Raw genomic sequence first — 22,858 nt, 5'->3', positions numbered from 1 at the left:
GTACAACAGGTTGTAATTCTAATTCAATAATCCAATATAATAATAATACAACACTCTGGAAGGATCAATTGGATTACGAGACCTTTAGGGTTTAATACCTTAAGCACTTTAACTTGACTTTACAATGTGGTGCTGCTACATTGAAGTGCAGGATCTGAGCACCGCTTTCACTGCTGTGTGTATGTGGTACAAAGCTGACATATGCATTTAGTCTAATGCTGCATTAAATCTGCACGAGAGACGTTAAAATCATGTGATCATAATCAACACCGAACCGTCCGTCAGCCGGAACAGAGATGATGTAAAGATGTCTGAACTGTCCTCATGAGAAAAGTGTTGTGAAGATCCTGATCGTTTGTATCTGGACAGAAAAATGATTGAAACATCTCAGACTGACAGGTTGAAGCAGAAAGACACACACACACACACACACACACACACGCACACACACACAGAGATAGCCTGTTCTCACTTGTGGCAGCAGTGTATTAATAACTGCAGCTCTTTACTCTAATCCTGATAAGAGGTTTTCTCAGCACTGCTCAGTTCCACCTCCTGGAAACAACTCAGGCGTGTTTCCATGAAAACAGCAATACTAATACCTCACATTCATCCGCATGTTCACGTGGGCAGTCATTCAACAGTGAAAAAATAAAACACTTTGGGGGGGAGAAAAAAAAGAGAAAAACATTTCTGAGGTTTATTTCTCTGAAAATCCACAGGCATGTGTGACTCTCTTCTGGGAATAAAACCAGTTTGTAAACAGATGTCCTTTAATAACTAACAACAGATTTCTACGAACAGCCGTCGGTGCCCATGATGGTAATAATTTTGTGAAAGGGTGTGTTTTACCTCTTCAAGTGGAAGATATCTGATTTTAAAAGGATTCTGCACAGAAACGACATACAAAATACACACTGTACTCCATCCTTCACACTCATAATATGGTTACCTCATGTGTTATCGATGTTACCCTCGACTGTTTCCATTCTTATTTACACTGTGACTGGATCTGACCGATAAAACCCTGACACGCAGGAAGAAGAAGAGAGTCATTACACTGACACCCAGCAGGAAACAAACCTCTTGTTCGGCTCTGAACTCTGTTGAGTGTTGTCCAAAATAACGATTAAAACACGCATGCTGCGACACGGCACTGAAAAACAGGACGCGAAAACATATTTAAGAGATTTTGTGGTGCTAAAAAGTTGTTGGATGAGATCACCGTTGGCCTCAGCTTCACTGATTTCATAAACATTGCTTTGTCGGACGCTCTTTGTCTTCACAATGAGCGCAGACAAACCGGAGATCATAAGATGGAAACCAAAATGATCTCTAATGTTTCAGCTGTCTTGTGAAAAAAAAGCAGCCGGGACCGCTGGGCTTGGACGTGCAAAAAACCTTTCCGAGCAAAGGAAGGGAGAAAAACTCGCGTTGGCATCATGGAGATAAAGTGGATTTTACCGTGGCTTAAACACACACACATAAGAAAAAAAATAATAATTAAAAAAAAACATTATTCTGGAGAACAACAGTAGCTCTGTAGTGAGACTGAGCTCATTCTCCAGTAGTGACGTACATGTGAGGATTTCAGTATTCTCCTGCTGGGCTCATCGGTGGCCCGGGGCGTCACACTGTCCCAGATTCACAGTGTGTGTTCATGGAGTGTGACCCTGTCCCTGTGTCCTGCACCAGAGCCACAGAGACCCTCATATGTGGAAAGGGTAGTCCTGCAGGTAGCGCAGCAGAGGCTTTGGGAGTGGCAGCTGCTCGGGGCAGTCGGTGTGTCTGTTGATAGTGAGGCGCGCCAGGTGCTGCAGAGAAGGGAAGGCTTCTGGTTTGTGCAGGGGCTGCATCAGCTTCAGAGGCACGCTGCTGTCTTTCGCTGTGTGCTTGGCAGGGTCGGGCTTGGTTTTGGGGTGGATGTCATTAGACGCCTGACCCTGCGGCGTGTGGCCCGAGCCCATGTAGTGCTGTATGAGGCTGAGAATGTCTGGGAAGGACTGCAGGTGAGGCAGGCCGGGGGAAATGGAGTCCAGCCAGAAGGAGCCCTTGCTGTACTCGATGCGTACGCTGGTTGGTCCGCTGCGGGTCTTCACAGACAGGGCCAGCATGTACTGAGGGTGACTGCTGTCCCGCATCAGAAACGTGCCTTCAGGCTTTTTCAGGAGAGCCTCCCTAGCCTCACTGGCTGAGATGGACCCCCAGTACCAGCCTGCGACCAGACAGATGGTTTGGATATCAGTTTTTTTTCAACTCACTCCAATTCTCTCTAAATGTCTACCATATGAAATAAATGATTCATAAGTAAGATGGAGTCAACATAAACAGTCAGATTTTGTATTTTCAGTCAAAATCAGTGAGTCCTGCTGACGTACCTGAGGTCTGGAGATACTGGAAGGTGGTGGTGATGCAGCGGAGGTCCTCTGCTGGGTCCCAGGGTGGAGGAGAGGGATGTGGGCAGCATGAACCTCCTTCATGATGGAAAATGGTTACTGTCCGGGCAACCATGTCTGACTGACAGCAGCCCTGTTGACATAATAATAACAATAATAATAATATTATAATAATAACATTAGGGCATCAGTAAAGTATTCGTTTACATGCTAGGTGCAGGTTTATATTGTATACTGCTCAAAGTGATACAATATTTCATGATAAAGGCAATCCAAATGAGAAAACGTATCAAAACAAGGAAGAATATATTAAAAAGCCTTAAGTAAGTAGCTAAACCATTAAAAAAGCCGACATGTTTGGACCACTAGGCCGTCATCAGGCCTCCACACAACAAACAACAAGATGTGGCCTCACCTTTACAGTAGCCACAGCTAAGAGGAGCATTAACATGAGCCAGATAATAAAATAAAAGGTAAAACAAATATAAAATAACAAATATAAAAGCAAAATATATGTTGAAACAATGAAATAACAACAGATGACACAGAAGTTAACATGCTTACAACATACCGAGCAAAAACCGACAAAAAATGTCTGAGAAACGAGTCGGTTGCGCAATTTTATTTGAGATTTCATCACAACTATTGACGGTCATTGTCCAAAACAGACTTCGACGCAAACAAGCAGCCGACCAAACCAACAAACCCAAGAAACAAACATTATATATTTTTATTTTATAAAAATCATCAATAAATAGTAAAGTTATAGTTAATTAAACTTTAGTTAATGTTTTTTCACTGTTAACAAACAATAAAATGCTTTATAAACCATTCATTATGCAAGTGTTTGTTGTAAAGTCACAGCTGATGTTTATAAATACTGTAGATGTTTATAATATATATATAATATTATAATACTGTCTACTTCATCTATAAACATTATTTGGACGGACATTATAAAGTTGCAACTGATGTGTTAACCTCAATAAATGCTTAATAAATGGTTTACAGAACATTTCATTGTTTGCTAACAGTGAAAAACTGTACAATAGAGTTTAATTAACTATAAATGTACCATTTATTAATAGACGGTTATTATAAAAACATCTCCAGATGGTTAGATGTTTATGTGTTAAGTTGTTGCATCACTTTCGACTGTAATGGGACTGAGACGCTGTGATGTTTTCCCAATTTATGCTTCAAGTTTATGGAGTATATTATGTGCTATATACATCTTACATGATGGATCGAAGTAAGTTTAGCTCTGTGGCTGCTGATTATTGTTGGTATCATCTGAAAACCATCAAACTTTATGTTTTATCTGTGCTCGCTCCTGTTGGCTTTATGTGTATTGTCTGTTTTTCCTTTGTCTCACCATTAACTTCCTCTTCTTTTATTGCTGCCCATATCTTCGTCCTGCTTTTATTGTAAGTGACAAGTTTTACATGTTTACATGTAATTGCTGTTTGAAACTCAACACTCACTTGATTTCAGGCTGCCAGCTTTACTGCAGGCCAGAGACTAAAAACTACAGACAAAAACTAGCCTCTTGTCTAATTCTGGCATATTTGCAGAAATGTTAATGGAAAAATATACTGAATAAAATGAAAACATAAAATTATATTATATTAAACATTATATTATATGACAGGTTGATGATTTATATATTGAATTATATCAAATTATATACAACACAGAATTAAAAAAATAGATAAGATAAGCCTGAGACCAGATAAGAGGAGATTCAGGTGTTGCAGCAGCAAAAATAACGACAGACAGGCTAAAGATCAATAATTAAAAATAAAAATAAGAATTTAAATAAAAATCGATACTAGAAAAGAGACATTAAACTCAAAATAACACGGCAAGCAGCACCCATGGAGTCCAACCACTAGTGTTCAGTAGCCAATTTAAAAGTAACAAGCTGAGACGTTGACTATAAATAAAGTCATTAACAGGTTTAAACAGCTACAGAGGGACTCAGGCTGACTGTCTGATATTCATTCTGGCCTTTTCATCCAAATATTTGAGCTCCATGAAACAACAGCTGAACACATATTTCTGTCATTCTTACCTTAAAGCGAGGAAAATCATAAGGATCTCCACCAAAGAGCAGTCCAGGAAATAATCCAGCAGTCTCTCACAGTGAATAATTAATTACCATGGTTGAACAGTCTCGGGTGGAGAGAAAGGAAACATTTCTTCTAACTCTGTGTCGTGTGGTGATAATAAAAGAAGAATAAATCTGTGTGAGTCACCTGCAGAGAGCGGAGCTGTGAGCCTGACCGGAGCTCTTTACTCAGTAAACTGCAGGCAGAAAACAGCTCAGTTCAGCCCGGACTGACTGACTGACTGACTGACTGAGCTTCCCGGAATCTGTTTCCAAGAAAGGTTTTGTGTTTCAGCGCCCGCAGTGACAGACAAGCTGCTGCCTGCAGCCTCACTGCGCCCCGTCAACACACAGCGGCAACACACACCACTTCCTGCGCTCCTTTCAAAATAAGATCTGAATAGGAAACTGAAGAAAGAGGTCAAAGTTTGTGCCTTAAAAGTGGTTAAAATGATCAAATATAACAGGGTTATATCAGTGTCATCAGCAAATATCACACCCATGTCTCTTAAATATCTGTTTAGATAATAAAACAAAAGCCTATTTGAATTTTTACAGCTCTATTTCACAGTGCCAGTTTTTAATGGGAGCAGTTAAACTGTGCAGTTGTCCTTCTTGGTCATTTGTATGTAGAAAGTTAATAGAGTGTATCTTTATTATGTTTAATTAGCAGTAGTATTTTCATTCTTTAATTTTACTATATTATTGTGTATTTTGTTTTACTTTCTCTTGCTTTTGGTCTGTTTTTAATTTCTTAATCTATCACTCAACCGCTGCTGCAACAGGTAAATAATCCCAGTGAGGGGTCAATAAAGTCACATCTTATCTTTTATCTTATCTCAAATCACAAAAAAAGTGGAACTAAATAAAAGAACAAAAATGACTGGGAATAAGTTTGGTTATTGTCAAAAGAAGCAGAATTAAACAATTCATGATTATAAAACGAGTTTCAAACCTTTCTCGGCTTTTATCACAATCTCACTTTTATATATTGTTAAATATACCCAGTTGCCGCTGCACCTATCTAAACTAATGCAGCTCAGCTGTTGTTGTTTGAGGATGATACTCTACTGTTGTTTGTCGCATTTACTTACACTGTAAGCTTTTGTCATTTCCATCATTTCCTATTGCGGTGTTATGCAATATTATCTACACTGTAGTTAAAGGCACACATCTTACATGTCTGTTTCTAGTGGTATTTTTATTTCTATGTATATATGTGGGTCTATATAGTTGTATAAGTTTTAATACACATATTTTTCCCAGGTTATCTTATATTGTATTTTATATATCTTATTCCTACTTACTTTTATTTCTTAGTATCATTTTTTCTATTTGTATTTCTTAAAATCTCTTTATATTATTATAATTTTTTTTAAAAACTTCAATTAAAACTTTATACATTTCTATTCTAGACGGGGCAAATGTTGATTTCTGATTTCTGAACAGCGACTCTTCATCTCTTTATTTTGAAGGGAAGCAGCAGTCCTTCCTGTACGGTCGGTGTTACCTCTGTCCGTCTTGACGCAGCTGCTGGTAGTAATGCGTTTAGTGATGCATTTGCGTGCAGTCGAAATACGGCTTCTTTCAACTATTAAATATCTGAATCACGCTATTTAAGGCGTGTATAGCTTCAACATTAAAACACAGCTGTTTCTGACTTCATATAAAGCTTACAGTTCACTTTCAGCACACATGCATACGAGTGAGGATCATTTGGTTAATACTGAGAAGTGAAACAGTAATATTTAACACCAAATCCCTTAATATTTATTCCCTTAATAAGCCGCTCTCCCTCTCTGCAGGATCATCGCCATCCTCTGAACAATAACTTGTCAGCCTTTGATTTTTCTCGCTACGTGATCTTGAAGAAAATTACCTGTGTGCTTGACTTGTTTTCCTGGAAAAGAACTGAATGTGTCGTGCCAGAAGTCAGTGTGTCTTCACAGAGTCAGGGTTCATCATCATCACCCAGCCCACAGTTCCCACGTACAAAGATAATGACCACTTGAAAGCTGCCATTCAGCCCTGAACCGCGTTTCTGAGAAAAATGTTCGCATCACTCGTCTTTCCCGTGAGGTCTGAAAGCAGCAGAGCTGAAGGCTTCTGAGTACACAGCCTTCCTGGAAAACACACACAACAAATTGACCTCTGCTGCTGAGCTGTGATCCCTGCTGCTGGCCTGCATGACTATAGGATATCACACACACACACACACGCACACAGAGCAAGAAAGAGGAATGAGGGCACAAACGCTAGAAAATAAAGAAAATATTTTATTGTAGGACCATGTAAAACAACAGACTTCAGCTCAGGCGACTGAAGAAGTCGGCTGTAAATGTGATGTGGGAGAATTTGCATTTGCATGTGGTTCAGAGAGTGAACAGCTTGGGCCTGTTTGTAGGCAATTTAAAGGGAAATCCACCATAAAGCAGACGTTTCAGGGCCATTTCCCAGGTGACAGAAAATAATTAAAGGTGCAATATGTATGAATTGGCCACCTGTCCAATTAAAACAACAAAAAGGGGCAGCATATCACCAATGCTAACTCCTGCTAACTGTAGCTACCGTTAGCTCATTAGCACATGGATGTATAATGCAGCTTTACTTCCAATTTCTTTCATGCTGAAACAAACTAAATAAACAAACTGTCTTTGCTTCCACGACTGAATAAACTGACCTTAAAGGACTACATGATTTCATACTGTTTTACTTTGTTCATATGTGGCGGACCCTGCCACCTTTCTAGCGTCAAACAAAGTTCTGGGACTTGTTTATTCAGTTGTGGAGAAAAAAAATATTTCAGAGTTTGTATTATTACCTCATTAAAATTGTAAATATTAAAAAGCTCAGTTCTTCTCCAAAAATACAAAGTGCCCCTTTAATTGTGTATTTTTTTTTCTTTTATTAGTTTACTTTATATTTATGTGTTTACTAAGCTCAGGCCTGTAGCACAAATCAACAAAAATGATTATGTTCCTATGCTTGCGTGCGAGGAAAGGGGATGAATGAGCATGAATTCTGCTTTCTGTTGGATCTATTTTGTCCTGTTTTCAGTGTGAAATCTATGTCTGCCGGTAAAAAGAAGAAATGGCTAGAAGCTAAACAGTCAAATAAGAAGTCAATTCATAGATATCGTGTTGGTTTGCGTGTGTGCTTGTGTATAATGTCTTATGTGTGTGTATAATGTCTAACTGTCTTCCCCGTTCTCCCCTGCACCCTTGATGAGGCGTTTGTTGCCCCTCTTCCCTCCTGGTCCGCGAGGCTTGGCGAAGGCCTGTTTCAAGGTGTGCTCCATTGGGTGGACCTCCTCATACAGGAAGTCTTCTGTCAGGCCGTCGCCGCTGTCTATCTCCATCTACACACAGAATAATGCACAGACCAATGACTGCTCTCTTCCAACAATAACATAACAGTTGATTTTAAATGATTTGAGTGTGATTTTTACTGTATTTCTATGTGATTTGGGTAATTAGTACCTTTTTGGTGACCTCCAGCTGGTAGTCTCTCTCCACCTCATCCAGGAGTCTGTTCTTACAGCTGGAATACAACATCCTTTCTTTGATACTACAGGTGTACCCAGGCATCGAGTATATGAACACTGGAAGAGATATAAAGTCATCACTTAAGCAGCGGATATTTGCTTCTTTACTGGATCAGATGAAACATCAGCTATGACGTAAAAAAAATGGTTCAGGAGCTAAACTCACATCCACAACCACCTTCTCTAAACTATATACTACATCACGAGTAGGCAGAATACTAGAATATACAGTCCTCAAACAGAGGTGTCATCAACTGAGCTTATTATTATTATTATTTTTAATAGACATACCTTACACAAACAAAACATCGAAAGTATAAATGACAAAGGCCAAGAAAAGACAAGACAGAAAATGAAGAGGATAATAACAAAATATGTGTACATATGTATATGACTTTATTGAAAAGAAAAATTATAAAACAATAATAATTCAGATCAGGAGCAGGAACAGGTACATTATCCCAGAGAGTCCACATAATTAGTTCAATGTGGCACACAGGTGATCATCAGCAAAACTACTTTGTGCTATTTATTTATTTTTAATTTAATTTATTCAAAATTATTGCCATATCTGGCTGAGAATTCAGTTTAATAAAAAAAAAAAAAGAAGGTAAAAGTACTTGTGTTGATGACTAGTCAGCATTCGCCATTTGAAACTAATCTCTGTGGTCACTTTGAAAACGCCAGAGTCTGAAAGCTGCATTACATTTTTTGAGCCACTTGGGGGAAGTGGAACAAGCTGAAAACACAACACTGTCAGTGAAAAGTTGTCTCATTACCCACTAAAAAGATACGGGGCAACATTATCAATCATTTGAATCAATTCTTGTGTCCACCTGATGAACGAAGGTCCCATATTCACTCTCTTTTTAGCTCTGTTTTGGTCTCCACCAACTCCTGAGGGAAATATCTGGTTCTTGAGCAGATTAATGGTTTAGTATGTTGCTTGCTTATCGCTAATTAAGTGTACAGTTGGTTTGTCACTGAAAACAGGTGCATGCTATAATACAACTATTCAACTGCATTGTTCAATTTTTCTGTGCAACATCATGTGAAATATCTCTCTGTTGTCTGTAGCATTTATTTATACTTTATTAATTTGACTGTAAGTACGTCATCATTTCTGCATGTGGATCTCCCTTCAGTTCCTTGAAAATAGGAAATAGAGGAATCATATTGGACTTTAATGAGACTGTGTACTGACCCAGCGCCTCCTGCAGCTGACCCTGGTGGGAATGCTTGAAGATGAAGAAGTGGTATCTGGGTGAGTCTGTGGGAATCCGGTAGGGAAGCTCCTGGGTCTCTGTAGGTTTGGTGTGAACCAGCTCAATGGTCTCTTTCTCTACATCCAGCCTCTGCGACACAACACACACAAACAAGCTTTGTTCACAGGTCAAGTCACGCAGAGCGCCTTTCACTGAAAACATCAACACAGTTTGTTTCGAAAATAGATCCCAGCAGCTTGTTTTTTTTTTTTTTTTTTCATTGAATATATGTTGCACGCCATGTAATCAGTGATAAAGGTTTTCTGTCCGGGCTCACCAGCTGGATGTAGTTGATGCGTCTCTGCTTGAGTTGCTGCAGAGCTCGTTTGGCCTCTTCTTGTAACGGAAAAGCAAGACCTTGAAGAGTCTGCGCCCTTTTGTCTAAGCCAAACTCCATTGTAACCTACAGGATGGAAACAAATCTCAGTGCTGATAGGTCCCAACACAAGACGGAAAAAATCACATCAGTGAGTCAAACAGATTGTAACAAACCCTCGCTCGTGCTGTTGGAGTCCCAATTCGTCTACGTTCATCCTGCGGACATGAGACAGTTTTAAATCTGTCCCTCATCTCCTCTTCATGCACACACAGTTGAATTTGTATTAGGAGGAAAATCTACATACCCATACGACTTTATCCTGCAGGAGAAAAGTAGAAACATATATGAGTACACGTGATGAACATAAGACACTTAGTATGTGGTTCACAGTTTATGTTGTTTAAACTTTACCTCCGTGACTTTAATTCGTTGTAATTCCTGCTCGGCTGCTGTGAGTGGAGCCGGGGAGCAGCAGGAGGACATGTGTCGCAGGTACCCCTGGAAGCACAGGTCGTCCTGCAGAACGGACACACAAACAGGATTAATCACCAGCGGTTTCACTGATCAGGCGTCATGCTGGAGGGATTTTACCAACCTCGACTGTGCCAAATATTTCATCCTTAATGTGACCTCCTCCAAACTCTTTCTTCAGCGTGGCACGGGTGGCTGCATACACCATCTTCTGCCTCACCTGACACACAGGAGGATGTAATGAACATTTACCATGGTTATTATTGTCTCTGCAGTCCTTAAACATATTATATTTGGACTTTTTCTGTGTTGTGTTCGATGAACTAAAAACAAAGTGTTTTGCTGATTGTTGCATTAGAAGGCTGTTTTCACATTCATCTGCTGAAGGAGGAAACTTTCTCTGTGCTCACCGTCTTAAACCTGAGTTTAACACACAAACATGTACATTACTGGCCCAGTATCCAGTTTGCAGCTTATATAATGTGCTGTGGAAACTTGAGACCTCCAGTGCACTTACAGAGAATGGACCTTTTATTGAAATAGGAGACATCTTGTGTTAAACTTTTGAATTGAACAATATCTGCATATTCTTAGATGATGGGTTTTTCAGTGAGAGAGGAGGAGTAGGTAATAACCATGAGTACTTATTTGTCTTATAACGTGGTTGTATGTTCTTATGATGGCGATTTCTACATTGTTTTTTTAGTTGAGTCTTCATTTAGTCCCTCGTGTGTTTTAATAACTTCTGGGAGTAGTAATTTGAAGTTATTGAAGAAACTATTGAACAGTGTTGTAAAAAGTACCCAAGTCATACTTGAGTAAAAGTAAAGATATCACGTTAAAATATTACTTTGGTGAAACTGAAAGTCACCCACACAAGTAGTAGCTGAGTAAAAGTCTTAAACTGTCTGACACTAAATGCACTTAAATATCAAAAGTACAAATAAAAGTAAATAACACATGTATTTAAATATATGTGTAAACTGTATAAAAATATAAGAATCAATCAATTTAATGTGCTGCTTTGGCTGTGATGCAGCATGTAATCTAGAAATTAACTAGTAACTGAAGTTATCAAATAAATGTAGTGAGTGAAAAGTACAATATTTGCCTATAGAGGAGTGAAAGTATTACGGAAAATGGAATTACTCAAGTACCTCAAAAGTAAATGTACTTAATAATATTTCATCACTGTGACAGAACAAACATGTTAAATGTTTTAAAGGCAGGTTCTGTGTAATGCCTTTAAACAATTAGTCATAAAGCCAAATTAACTGATGTTAACTTGTAAATCGTAGTAACTGTTATTATGTTTTCAATAACAGCAGTTACAATCTAAATCTAAACCTGTTTTTTTTTTTGGTTGCTTGCACAAGAAAGATAACATTAAAATGCTACATTAGTTTTAGTTTCATGGAAGTCTTACAGAAGAGTTAGGGTTAGGGTTCATTTAATTCAGTTGATGTTTTCACATAGGCTCCTGTTTGTATCCTTATTTTCAGTTCACTTCAGTCATATCACTTCTGTTTTGTTTTTAATTGTAAGAATCTGGCTGCAGACTCAATTTGACACTATCACTCGTCAGTCACAACATGTTAATCAGCCGTTCCAGACATACTGGTGACTGGTCAGGTGACCAGGCGATGAAGATCCACTCGTATCCCTGTGCATTCTGGGAGTCCAGGCGGTAGAGGATGTAGCAGGGCTCCTGAGGCGTGAGCAGAGGAAGCAGGAACTGATCGTAATCCTTGTCCCAGCTCTGTGCTGGCTCTCTGTACCAATCTAACACCAACTCCTCTGCAGACAAAACATGCATCAGCTCATCTCATCCTGGGTTTTACAACGAGTCAGTAAAAAGCTCACTCGTGTCGAATCTTTGAGTGCGCGTTTACCATTTCTGATGACTATCTTCATTATTCGGATGGCACCTCCTCTTGCTTGGGCCAGAAACTCTCTCAGCTCAGATGTTGCTAAAGTAACCAGATATAAGGCAGAGAAGTCAAAACTGAGGATGGGGGGGTTGAAAGCAGGCAAGACAGAGTTGGGTTAGGTAAGAACCTGAGACTCCACTTCAGGGAGAAAATTTGATCCGCTGCCAGATAGTCACGCCATCACCTAAAGTGACTCAGACGGGACGGATACAACAAAGAACCACTGAGAACTTTGAGTCTGAGGGATAAAATGACCTCATCTCTCCTTGATATTTCACACCAATGAATGTAGTTTGGTACTAAAAACTACATTCAGCTGCTTATTACACTCCCTCCGAACCTCTCACCATGGTTACCAAACACAGCGGTCTCATAAATGATGTAAGACCAGGTGAGAAAGGTGAGAGAGGTACGCTTCTGCCAACCTGTCCCCCTACGCTCCAATTACCAAATGCCATAACACACATATAGGTAAACTACCCATAAATGTCTGCAGGTGCTAAATATCTTCATTAATGGTATCACAACATTAAAGACAGATGTTTTGACTGTAAATCAGTCATATTCAGGCTTGTAATTTTATAAATGTGTAACCTATAGTCCAGAATTATTCAACATCCACTTCAAGTTGATCTTAAATATCAGCAAGAGTGTGACGATGTGTTAAATGTCATGACAAAGCTCAAAAGCGCAAAAGAAAATTTAAAAAGCACCTGAACTGACTATGGAGACAATCTAACTAATACACAAAAGCACCCTGCTTTACTAAAGTTTACAGACTTTTCCTTTAATCAAATAAACTCACCGTTAATTCCAGTTTGGTGTGACATCTTTTGGCAGTCGCTTCACACTCCTCTCATGCAAGAAGGACCAGGTCCAGGTCTGTGTCCTCGCTCTTCTTGCTCAGCAGGTAGGCTGCCTCTACACTGATGGCAGACAGATGGACCCACGCGCACCAGTGACATAAACGCCTTGAGGGTGACTCGGGAGACTCCTAACAACTTGAAATACAATCTGCGGAACTGTGGCTGATGAGTAATAACGTGCCTGTCAGTGGATATGCCACCCTGACCACTGATCTAAAACCTCTTTGCGTATCGATGACCACAACTTTAAAAAGTCTTGGTGGGGGAGCGTCTCCCGGGTCACATACTGTCCTGTGCGTGTGATGGGGGAGATCAGGCTGTCCTGAAATCCAGCGCTCCTGACATCAGTGGTCAGTACAGTGTTCTCAGATGCTGTCGTGTAACGACATTTTATCACTCATTCACAGAGCGGCCGATCAAGCTCGGGCATGATCTCAAATTCCAGCCACCTGGTCACAGAAATGTGACACTGAGCAAGAATCTGACCGCTTCATTTCAACATTGTTCAAGAATGTATTTGTGGTTCATACCTTTTGTGCATTTCGATCAGCAAAGTGACCTTTAATAGTTAATGAAAAAGAAAGAATAGGGCAGGAACATCTGTACGCTATGGAAATATGAGAATGTGCGGTGAGATATAAGCCCCCTTTTATGCCAACATGTGATGTAAAGAGCTCCAAATGGCTGCTGCTCAGCCAGTCCTGATAGATCCATTACTGCTCCCTGACAAAAACAAACTCATCAGCGCACTGCACAGCAGAGGGGAGTGAATAAGGGTGAAAAAAGTGTTAATTTAGCAAGTGTGAGTGCCGGCTGCTTAAACTATCATCCTTTATTCCTCCATCTCTCCTTCCACACCTCTTCAGTGCACACACACGCGCAGAGGGAGGTGAGAGAAAGATAAGTGTGTACCTGTGAGGTTACCTGTGATGGGATCATCCATTATTCATTCAGTGGTGAGTACACAACCCAAGCATCTATACATTATTCAAAAGAACCCCCCACCCCCCTCCTCGACTTCGGGAAGACACACTTTATGTGCACAGTAAAAAAGGACAAGACAAACACCCATTCATCAATTTGATTAAAACTGCCTGCGTTTCTCTCACGCTCGGATGTGTGTTCACAGATTGGTTTACAGACAGAGTCAACTTGCGTGTGCTTCTGTTAAGTGAGCTTGTGTAAGCTTCATTGTTGTGAAAACCACCGATACACTAATCCTGTAATTATCTATAAAAGACACATTTATAAAGACTCTGTATTATTCACTGTGTTTACGGCTCCACTTATTCATGTGGAATAAAAGACATGTGGAAGTGTGTTAGTGTCAGTTTGTATTCAAGAAATTGTAAAAATGTGTCCCATTTATTGGTACTGTATAAAGCTGCAAAAGCATTCAGCTGGAAACCATCATCAGCGCTGATGACAGCTTTTACGGAAACTTGTTTGTTTTGTGCCTACAACAAACACGGTCTTCCTTGTGTTTAGCTTGACTTCCAAGAGTTTCCGGCTTTTGCTTTTCTGTTAAAGTTTTTTTTTTAAATCCTGTTTTAAAAGGCAAAATCTAATCAGTTCATCCTTGAGTCCACGAGGACATTTCAGCCAAATTTGAAGAAATTCCTTCAAGGCGTTCTTGAGACATCGTGTCTTAATGCCTCTGGCCACAACTATCGCTGTCATGGAGGCATCCGAGACCTTGTGCTGCATATCAAGATTTATCTGATGTATGATGACAAAAAGGGTGTAAGGTGTTTAAAAAGATGTCTAAAAAATGTTTATTATTAAATATTTACACGGTAAAAACACTGATTATTAATCAGTCAAATGAAACATTAAATATCAAGATACAAGGTAAAAACATTAACAGACTGTGATGTACCTGAAATGCATAATCAAACACTTTTAACAGGAGGTATGTGTGCTTTCACAGCTGCATCAACACTTGTGTTTAAAAACACTGAAGGTAAGGTATGTATAAAAAAACATGATCTACTGGTTCCACGAACACTTGAAGGAACCAACATCCCTCTACGAGTCCTCAACACACGGGAGCCAAAACGTCTGTTAAGAGAAGAAGAAATTATGAATGAGCACTCTGTTGACAGCAGTTTGTCCAATAGCACCGACTGTACATGAGACATCTGTGTGATACGTTTGTTCTCACCATGTTGGTGCAGGCACTGGCAAACGTCATGTATCTGGGGTTAAACTGCAGAGTGTTGATGGGTCCTGGATGTTTCCCGTCCAGCACAGCCACCTTCATCCCACTCTCAGTGCTCCAAACGTGGACTCTCCCGTCCTCTGAGCCTGCACAACAGGACATATTTTAACACAGATCTTACAGGAAGAAACAAAAATATAGACGTCTATAGGCTCACCTATCATGACAAACTGTGAGTCGGGAGTGAAGCAGGCCTCCAGGGAGATCCCTTTACTGTTGTTGTAGCCCTTAAAATCAGCAAAGACAAGAAACACCTTCAAGTGATTACACAAATATACAGATGGATGTAATTCAGCAGGTTTTAGGCGATGTGTTTGTCTCTTACAGAAAAAGTGTGCAGCACTGATCCGCTGAAAGCATTCAGGATGCGAATCATCCCTCCATTGGTGGTGATGAGAATCTGTTTACCGTCGTTGCTGAATTTGAGTCCAGTCCAGTCACAGACACGATTAAACCTCGACTCGAAGGAGGCAAAGGGACCCTTTTCACAAAAACATTAAATGCATTATAGATCCAGTATAAGAGAGAAAACACTAAAGCAGGTGCAAGAAGGTTGACTCCACCATGAATACAAGTGCACACACCAATTTGCATTTTACCTTGTCAAAAGCACGGAGGTCGTATAACTTAATGGCTTGTGATTCCACGCCTGCAGCAAATATCAGCCCCTCAGGGTCAAAGGAACACACAGGCTTCCCCAGAGGATTAGTCAAACCCTGAAACACAAAAACACACACATAAATCCAAAGAGAAGGAGTGACAGGTTGCAACAGGAAGTCTGGACTTAACCTCCATATTTTAGTTAAGATATGGAGTCCGTTAACATAAACTAACAACCGGCTTCCAACACAACACAGAAGTTCAGCAGAGCCCCTTTAAAGTATAGAGCAATTTTCTGGTACACGCCGAAAATAAAAGTAACAACCTGGAAAAGAACATTAAAAAGGACCTTTCATGTCCAGTTTTTGTGTCATGCATTGTTCATTTTGATTTCTCTCTTTCCATTTAGTGTTTGTTTGTAGGATAATATTTTACAGTGTTGCGTTTGAGCTTCTGTGTGGTGGTCTGTGATGCAGTGGTTCCTAAAGCAGGTCTGGTGACACCCAGTGGACACAGGACAAATGTTTATAATAGAAAAAGTATTAAATAGGGGATTTGGTAATTACTGATCAGTAGCGTGCAGTAATCTGGGAGGTCCTGGTCTAAAGCACTAACAGTTACAGCAGCACATGTAATTGCACATTTGAGTAGCTGCCTCCAGAGAACAGAGGAAGTGTCATGTCACAGACTACTCACTTGACAGTTCTGAGAGCGCAGGTCCCAGATCCGGATCGTCTTATCCAACGAGCCTGAGATGAACGTGTCGTCCACTGGTGACATGGAGAGAGCGATGACTCTGCAGAAAAAAAGGAGTCACATTAAACAAATTAACTTTAACCATGAAGGAAAACGCCATCAGTTTAGATGAAGTTATAAAAGACAAAAAAAGAGCAGATAAGACAAATGGTGAGAAGAGAAATATTCTTTCATTGACTGTAAATATGATTATATTTGTTTTTATATTTGTATTAGCATATTAGGATAAGATATTAGCTAAGGTATGGATAATGGATGGATTAGAGTACCTACTTAATGTCAAAGATGAAGATATTATAAAAATGTACTTTTGTGACCATTTTGATGGAATTCAACTTAATAAGAAAGCAAGTTGTAGCTTCCTCATTTAATTTAATTGTAGGGAAACTGGGCTTGAAATACTCTCCAGTAAACAATTTAGGGAATAGTTAGAGAATAAGAAAGTGTTAACTATGTTGGTGTTTCACAATCCAGCAAGCACCTGCCAGGGGGTTGTGTATATTTTGTTCTCTTCATAGCTTCTTGGGCACTTTAAGGGTTTAAATGAACAACACGGGTCCATGTGGGTGCGTTTACTCACCTTGCAGTGTGACCTGGGAAATACCTGATGAACTTGTTGTCAGTGAGTGACAGGTATCGGATGGTATCTACAAGACAAAATATATATATTTACAATTTAGTTTTAAAAAATAAAATAAAACTTGTATTTTATGTCTTGTTTGGGTTTGACTGGCGGGACTGAAGTATTACCATCTTGCTTGTTGGAGCTGTAGACCACTGTGTGTGAATCTCCGTGTGTGTAGCGGATGAGGTCTACTCCATACTTCTTGCTGAACAGGGTCCTTTTATGTCTACAAAAGGACAGAAAACAAACCTGTAAACCATTTGACCACCCTATGAACCACAATGACAATGTTACACCTGAGGTGTTGTGTTAATAAACACTTAATATGGATCAAATCATTCCAATATACTGGAAAAAGTGTGGAAATTGCTCATTATTTTCACACATGTGAAGCATAAAGGCACTGCAGTGTGAGTTTAGTCATAAAGTTAATTACACAGGTATTTAATGTTATAGTAGTGGCCACTTACCTTCCCTCTCGCATGTCATATAACACAATGCAGTCGTCGTCGCTGCTTGACACTGCATTTTCGCCATCTGGGCTGAAGTCCACACAGTTGACTTTCTCGGCAGTTTCTCGATATGTTCTGGCAACCCTGAAACTTCGTAACACGCCGTCTGTGAGCTTCATGTCTGCAGCGACTTTATTTGTCATGCAAATAAATAAAAACTGAAAGGCTGCCCTCCTCTTGTCCTCACCAGCCCCTCTTTGTGTATGGTTCAATGAAGCCTGCGAGTCAAAGCATGAGCGATATCATGTGTGATCCCCGGTGAGAGATAAAAGCTCACATTTTCAGAAAAATCGACAATAAAACCCAAAGTGGTGTGTTATTTACAAAAGCGACCATGGAGGAACTTGGAGTGACAATGATACACTCGGTTTTCCTCTCATCATCGACCGGGTGGGCGGTGTTTCCCAATCAGCATTACATTCGGTAGCTTTAACAATCAGGGCAGTGACGGTAACACAATCGAGCATACCTACTGTTAGAAAACGGAAATTACGACACACCACCACCGGAAGCTGTTGCTACACGGATAGTTCCTCTGTTTTGTTGTACACAACTGGTTTTGATGGTCAGATTTATTTTGTCTGCCTTATTGTTTGTCAAAGCGTAATTTTTGAAGCGGTTTGACAAAAATGTCATGTGTTTGCAAATGTTTTGTCATGTTTAATAAAACACAAACCAACCGAAAATGGCTTATTAAAAACTTATTTGACTAAAAGCGTGTATGTTTCACCAAAACCACTATTAAACCTTCAGATTATTTCGATTATTGTATTTTGACGCTTTAATAGTTGTGTTGAAATAGAGCGCGTACATTTTACTCTGAAAGGTGCGGCCCCGGAAGTAGTTAAATGGCGACCATGCGTCCTCTACCGTTTGTTTTTATGTATCCGAGTCGATATGAACTATCAGACACACCACAATGAACGGCTGTAGGAGACTAGTTTGTAGTGACTGGAGCGCCGGCCTGAACACCGTCTTCTCTCGGGTCAGACAGCGGACACACTGCCGCCGGGGCCCGGGGACAGCAGCGTCCCTCAGCAGGAGTCAGTCCACCGCACACAAACAAGCTCCGGGCACCGACACGGGAGAGAAACCCCGGCTGAGAGCCATCGACCTGGCCCGGAAGGTCCGGCAGGAGGGGGAGAAGCCAGCGGCGGCAGAGCCTCCGGTGTCCGCTCAGCAGAAGAGGGTGACGGAGCTGAAGCGGTTCAGTCTGCAGCTGCAAAACGTCCATCCTAACGTGCTGGCCAAACACCTGCACCGAAGCGTGCTGTACCAGGATAAAGATGTAGTTGTCATCAATAAACCCTATGGTGTTCCTGTCAGAGGTAAACCAACAGGACAAGCTGACTGAAGACAGTCAACTGATTACACTGATTCACTTTTGAGTTACAGTTCAACAGAGAAGGATGTGTTGAATATTGTTAGTAAAGATAATTGGGCCTAATGTTTGGTCATTTCTTTAGGTGGTTAGGTCATTAATCAATTAGTTGATTCAAGTAAAAATGCTATACTCTGGTTCCAGTTTCATCAATGTGAAGTATTTCCTTATTTCTTGGTTTAGGTCCACATCTGACGATAGTTTTTAAGTTGATCTGTCTTTTTTTTTTAATGAAATTGATCAATTAAATGTTTAAGAAAAAGCCCATCACAAGCTCCGAGACCCAAATGTCGTAGTTTGTCCAACCAACAGTCCACAAGACAGATATTCAACTAGTGTTGTCACAATAATGAAATGTCTAACTTCGATTCAGTATCTTGAAAATATCCATTTTCAATACCATGAGAAACAACTGAAACAACACTGAGGACATAAAAATGTTATCTCTATTGTAAAAATATATTTATAACATGAAGAGTACAGCAGAAAGACTGTTGTAAACATTGAATATCACCCTTTATAAAATAAATATTTGGTTTTTGTCTTAAGATTAGGTCTTAAAAAACACAGGAAAACAGCAAATCCACACATTTGATAAGTTGATGGCAGCAAATATTTGATTAATTAACTTCTGAGGATTAATTGTTAAAATTGTTGCTGATGAACATTCTGTCGATCACTCAACTGTTTCAGCTTCATCGGTTTAGTGGAAATTCAATATCTTTGTCTTTCAGACTCTTGGTTGGACAAAACAGGCGATTTTAAATTGTGACCTTTTGACTGTGGGGAATTGTGATGGACATTTTTCTGTATTTGTTAATGGACACTGAAACAAAGTCTTGGATGGCAGACCTTACTTTCTTTTTACAGTGCCAACATACTGAATGTGCAGATGATTTACGAATATTGGCCAATAAAATGAGTCTGCTGATTTATTAGCAGGGCTCTATTCCAATGACAGTAACTAAGTACATTGTCGTATTCGAACAGGCTGCAGTACTACAGTGAGAAAAATAACATTATTGGACATTAATGGTCAGAAATGTCAGAATATGCTGGATTACCTGCATCTGAACACATTTGCTGTTGCTGTCTCTCAGATGACTCTGGGGTCATGTCCATCTCCTCGGTGCTTCCTGTTCTCTCTAAAATGATGGATGGGATGAAGATGAAGTCTGATTCTCAGCTGCTCCCCTGTCTGGGACTGGAGAAGGAAACGACAGGAGCTCTCCTGCTGGCCAGGAGGGAAGAAGTAGTGGAGCACATACTCAACCTTCACAGAAATAACCAAGTTCAGAGAAAGTACTGGTAAGGCGTGGTACAGGGACAGTAGACGATGGCGTTGAAAGAAGATCATGCATCCTTATCACCACGTTACACGCTACAATTAATATCCATGTATTCAATTTCCCTCCTCAGGGTCGTCACAGCTGGTGTACCTGTTCCATCAGAAGGAGTGATTGACATCCCCATCATAGAGCGACAGGTCACAGGCTCACAGCCACACTTCAAGGTGTTTCTTCTTCTGTGGTTTTAAGACCGTAGTATTTAGGTGTTACTATAAGACTGTTCGTATAGTTTCTCCAATCTCATAACTTCTTTTTTTTTAAAATTCCAGATGGCTCTAAGTCCTATTTTCAAAATGAATGATGCAGGCGACGGTGTGACCAAAGTGCGTGCCCATCGGCAGGCCCATCCTGCAGTGACCAAGTACAGAGTCCTGGACAGCAGCAATGGTTGCAGCCTTGTGGAGCTCCAGCCTTGTACTGGTGAGACTGTCCTTTTTTTGTCACAGGAAATGACTCACAAATCAGTTTGTTAAATCTGATTTTAAGAGGACTGGACACATATTCTACTTGTCTGCTCTCGCGTCCACAGGAGTGAAGCACCAGATGAGGGTTCACATGGCATTTGCTCTCGGGTGCCCCATTGTAGGTGACCACAAATATTCCCACTGGAACAAACTGGCCCCCCAGGTAAATTATTAAATATAGGTACATGAGTAAAATAGCAGCACAAGCCTTAAAAACTGGCTACTAGTATGCCAATCTTTTTCAATTTGTAACGTGTCTTGTGCTCGGGGTGCTGTGTTTGTGTTAACCCCTGGAATGATTTTATTTGGTGGAGGTCTACTGAGTTGGATGACGTCTCTGTTGCGATGCCGATGTATTGTGCTACTAGATGAAGGAGGGTTAACACGCTGGAATCTTTGATTTATTGTAATTTAGTGTGTCTGAATAATTCCATGAGGGATGGGTCATGTAAATACAGAAGCCCTAAAGGGCCATGCATTCATACACTTTATTTCCTCTGTTTTCCCGTGATAAGTTAATTTCATTTGTTTTCTCGAGATATTATCTTCGAAATAACAACTGTAGCAATGTCAGAGGAGCAGGAGCATATCGATCACCGCGTTACATATCTTTTCAATCAAGGCCTGACACAGGCTGAAATAGCATTATGCCTTGCTATTACAGATAATATACACATTAGTGTCCGTAATCTAAAAAGACGGTTAGCAAGGCTTCAGCTATACCGGCGGCGCAATCTAAGTGAGCCTGATGTCTTCGTTAACTACATAGCTGACCAGCTTCGAGGTCCCGGGCTAACCCTAACCCTAACCCACGGGAAAACGGAGGAAATAAAATGTATGAATGCATGGCCCTTTAGGGCTTCCGTAGGTAAATGACTAGACACAAATATTAAATATTCATTAATTCATTCATTGTAATGGTATGCGATACATTTTTTACTTGCTCAGTTGACAGATGTTTAAAAAGAAATACAACCTCAATTCACATCAGACTAATTATCACATGACCTCTGTGTTTGGCGAAATATGGTAGATAATATGACGGATTAAGATCAGACATCCTCCAGTTATTACAAAATACTACAGGGCCTGAGGTGATACTAGTCCCGTGTGAATAGGGATTAAGACACTGATTCAACAGTTGAGGTAGTGCAGCTGAAACCAGGATTTATCAGATCGGATATTAGCTGTCGTTTGTGTTTTTATGCTGTTACAGATCCACTCAACAGCAGCTGGTTTGATTCTTTGTTTTCCAAATATGTCCTTTTTAAATGTATTGTAATGTTAACTGTCACACTAGGGGGTAACTTAACCCTAACTGCCTGAGCCAACAAGCATCTCATACTGTACTTCATCTCCCTCCCACATAGCAAACAATGTCATTATGTGTCTTAGTGTTACTGATCCTAAAACCTACTGCACAGACATAACAAACAGTGCCTTTTTTTAAAAATCTACTTCAATTTAGAAACAATCTACAAACACCTCAAAAGTGGAAATAGAGTTTTGCTTGTTTGCATTTGGGTATATTAATAAAACAAGTGAGACAGGAGGGCCGGCATTTCTGCAAGAGCTCAGTTTCTGTTTTTCTTTCCGTTTTATAAATAAAATCACCAATTTCTTCATTCTGCCACACAGAAATTATCGGACCGTGTTCTTGGAAAGCTTGGACTGGAACAGAGCAAGATCCGGTATCTTCCACTTCATCTGCTCGCTCAACAGCTCACACTGCCAGGAACCAGTCAAGCAGACATTAGCGTGTCATGCCCCCTCCCGAAATACTTCTTGCAAACGTTGAACAGACTGCAGTTAACTCTTCCTAATAAAAAGGACTGAAGATCATATCTTCTTTTCTTCTTTTGTTAATTTCTTCAGTTTGTGAAGATTTTAGACTGCTACATGAGGGAAAAGTGTAGAATCCAACTAATATATCAGATATTATCATCCGATATTGGATTATCACAGATACACTGGTACCAGTGTATGAGTTGCCTGATATGCACTATAGTTTCCATTTTCCAGAACACAATGTAGAAAAACATGCTTGG

General features: G+C 40.1%; 4 protein-coding genes across 5 annotated transcripts; 1 reads left to right on the top strand and 3 right to left on the bottom strand.

Annotated features, from left to right (window-relative positions):
* Positions 1-678: 678 nt before the first annotated feature.
* On the bottom strand, positions 679-4,729 carry cishb (cytokine inducible SH2-containing protein b). The gene is made up of 3 exons (XM_084348566.1): positions 4,471-4,729; positions 2,379-2,529; positions 679-2,215 (listed from the first exon to the last, which is right to left on the bottom strand). The coding sequence occupies exons 2-3, from the start codon at positions 2,509-2,511 to the stop codon at positions 1,710-1,712; spliced, it is 639 nt and encodes a 212-aa protein (XP_084204692.1). The 5' UTR covers positions 2,512-2,529; positions 4,471-4,729; the 3' UTR covers positions 679-1,709.
* A 2,125-nt stretch (positions 4,730-6,854) lies between these two features.
* twf2b (twinfilin actin-binding protein 2b) lies at positions 6,855-12,977 on the bottom strand. The gene is made up of 11 exons (XM_084347380.1): positions 12,842-12,977; positions 11,998-12,075; positions 11,724-11,902; positions 10,230-10,325; positions 10,046-10,150; positions 9,939-9,953; positions 9,808-9,849; positions 9,593-9,718; positions 9,255-9,405; positions 7,986-8,107; positions 6,855-7,864 (listed from the first exon to the last, which is right to left on the bottom strand). The coding sequence occupies exons 1-11, from the start codon at positions 12,864-12,866 to the stop codon at positions 7,697-7,699; spliced, it is 1,107 nt and encodes a 368-aa protein (XP_084203506.1). The 5' UTR covers positions 12,867-12,977; the 3' UTR covers positions 6,855-7,696.
* A 1,676-nt stretch (positions 12,978-14,653) lies between these two features.
* LOC311255033 (WD repeat-containing protein 82-like) lies at positions 14,654-17,979 on the bottom strand. Of its 2 annotated transcripts, XM_084349161.1 has the most exons (10): positions 17,804-17,979; positions 17,575-17,706; positions 17,230-17,330; positions 17,060-17,126; positions 16,420-16,519; positions 15,723-15,839; positions 15,449-15,604; positions 15,281-15,350; positions 15,067-15,209; positions 14,654-14,963 (listed from the first exon to the last, which is right to left on the bottom strand). In XM_084349161.1, the coding sequence occupies exons 2-10, from the start codon at positions 17,586-17,588 to the stop codon at positions 14,931-14,933; spliced, it is 801 nt and encodes a 266-aa protein (XP_084205287.1). In that variant the 5' UTR covers positions 17,589-17,706; positions 17,804-17,979; the 3' UTR covers positions 14,654-14,930. The 2 variants fall into 2 exon arrangements, with proteins under 2 accessions (XP_084205287.1, XP_084205286.1); XM_084349160.1 differs by having other exon boundaries at positions 17,575-17,979.
* A 455-nt stretch (positions 17,980-18,434) lies between these two features.
* rpusd4 (RNA pseudouridine synthase D4) lies at positions 18,435-22,652 on the top strand. Its single transcript, XM_084347904.1, has 6 exons — positions 18,435-18,944; positions 20,098-20,305; positions 20,417-20,510; positions 20,616-20,766; positions 20,876-20,973; positions 22,449-22,652. Exons 1-6 carry the CDS (start codon positions 18,536-18,538, stop codon positions 22,644-22,646), a joined length of 1,158 nt encoding a protein of 385 aa, XP_084204030.1. The 5' UTR covers positions 18,435-18,535; the 3' UTR covers positions 22,647-22,652.
* Positions 22,653-22,858: the final 206 nt, after the last annotated feature.

This window comes from Pagrus pagrus, assembly GCF_965226575.1.
Source record: "Pagrus pagrus genome assembly, chromosome: 3".
NCBI classification, from domain to species: domain Eukaryota; kingdom Metazoa; phylum Chordata; class Actinopteri; order Spariformes; family Sparidae; genus Pagrus; species Pagrus pagrus.
This window is presented reverse-complemented; position numbering and strand designations above follow the sequence as displayed.

What these genes read in the sequence shown, in the direction of transcription:
- cishb (XM_084348566.1), bottom strand. Translation starts at nt 2,511, where the DNA reads ATGGTTGCCCGGACAGTAACCATTTTCCATCATGAAGGAGGTTCATGC. An exon ending in CCAGTATCTCCAGACCTCAG is followed by an intron (nt 2,216 to 2,378) that starts GTACGTCAGCAG and finishes GTCTGGTCGCAG; the next exon opens with GCTGGTACTGGGGGTCCATC.
- twf2b (XM_084347380.1), bottom strand. Translation starts at nt 12,866, where the DNA reads ATGTCACACCAAACTGGAATTAACG. An exon ending in GGTCACCTGACCAGTCACCA is followed by an intron (nt 10,326 to 11,723) that starts GTATGTCTGGAA and finishes CCTGTGTGTCAG; the next exon opens with GTGAGGCAGAAGATGGTGTA. An exon ending in AGCTGGAGGTCACCAAAAAG is followed by an intron (nt 7,865 to 7,985) that starts GTACTAATTACC and finishes TTCTGTGTGTAG; the next exon opens with ATGGAGATAGACAGCGGCGA.
- LOC311255033 (XM_084349160.1), bottom strand. Translation starts at nt 17,759, where the DNA reads ATGACAAATAAAGTCGCTGCAGACATGAAGCTCACAGACGGCGTGTTA. An exon ending in TATGACATGCGAGAGGGAAG is followed by an intron (nt 17,331 to 17,574) that starts GTAAGTGGCCAC and finishes GTCCTTTTGTAG; the next exon opens with ACATAAAAGGACCCTGTTCA. An exon ending in TGCGCTCTCAGAACTGTCAA is followed by an intron (nt 15,840 to 16,419) that starts GTGAGTAGTCTG and finishes TTTGTGTTTCAG; the next exon opens with GGTTTGACTAATCCTCTGGG.
- rpusd4 (XM_084347904.1), top strand. Translation starts at nt 18,536, where the DNA reads ATGAACGGCTGTAGGAGACTAGTTTGTAGTGACTGGAGCGCCGGCCTG. An exon ending in CTATGGTGTTCCTGTCAGAG is followed by an intron (nt 18,945 to 20,097) that starts GTAAACCAACAG and finishes GCTGTCTCTCAG; the next exon opens with ATGACTCTGGGGTCATGTCC. An exon ending in GCTCACAGCCACACTTCAAG is followed by an intron (nt 20,511 to 20,615) that starts GTGTTTCTTCTT and finishes TTAAAATTCCAG; the next exon opens with ATGGCTCTAAGTCCTATTTT.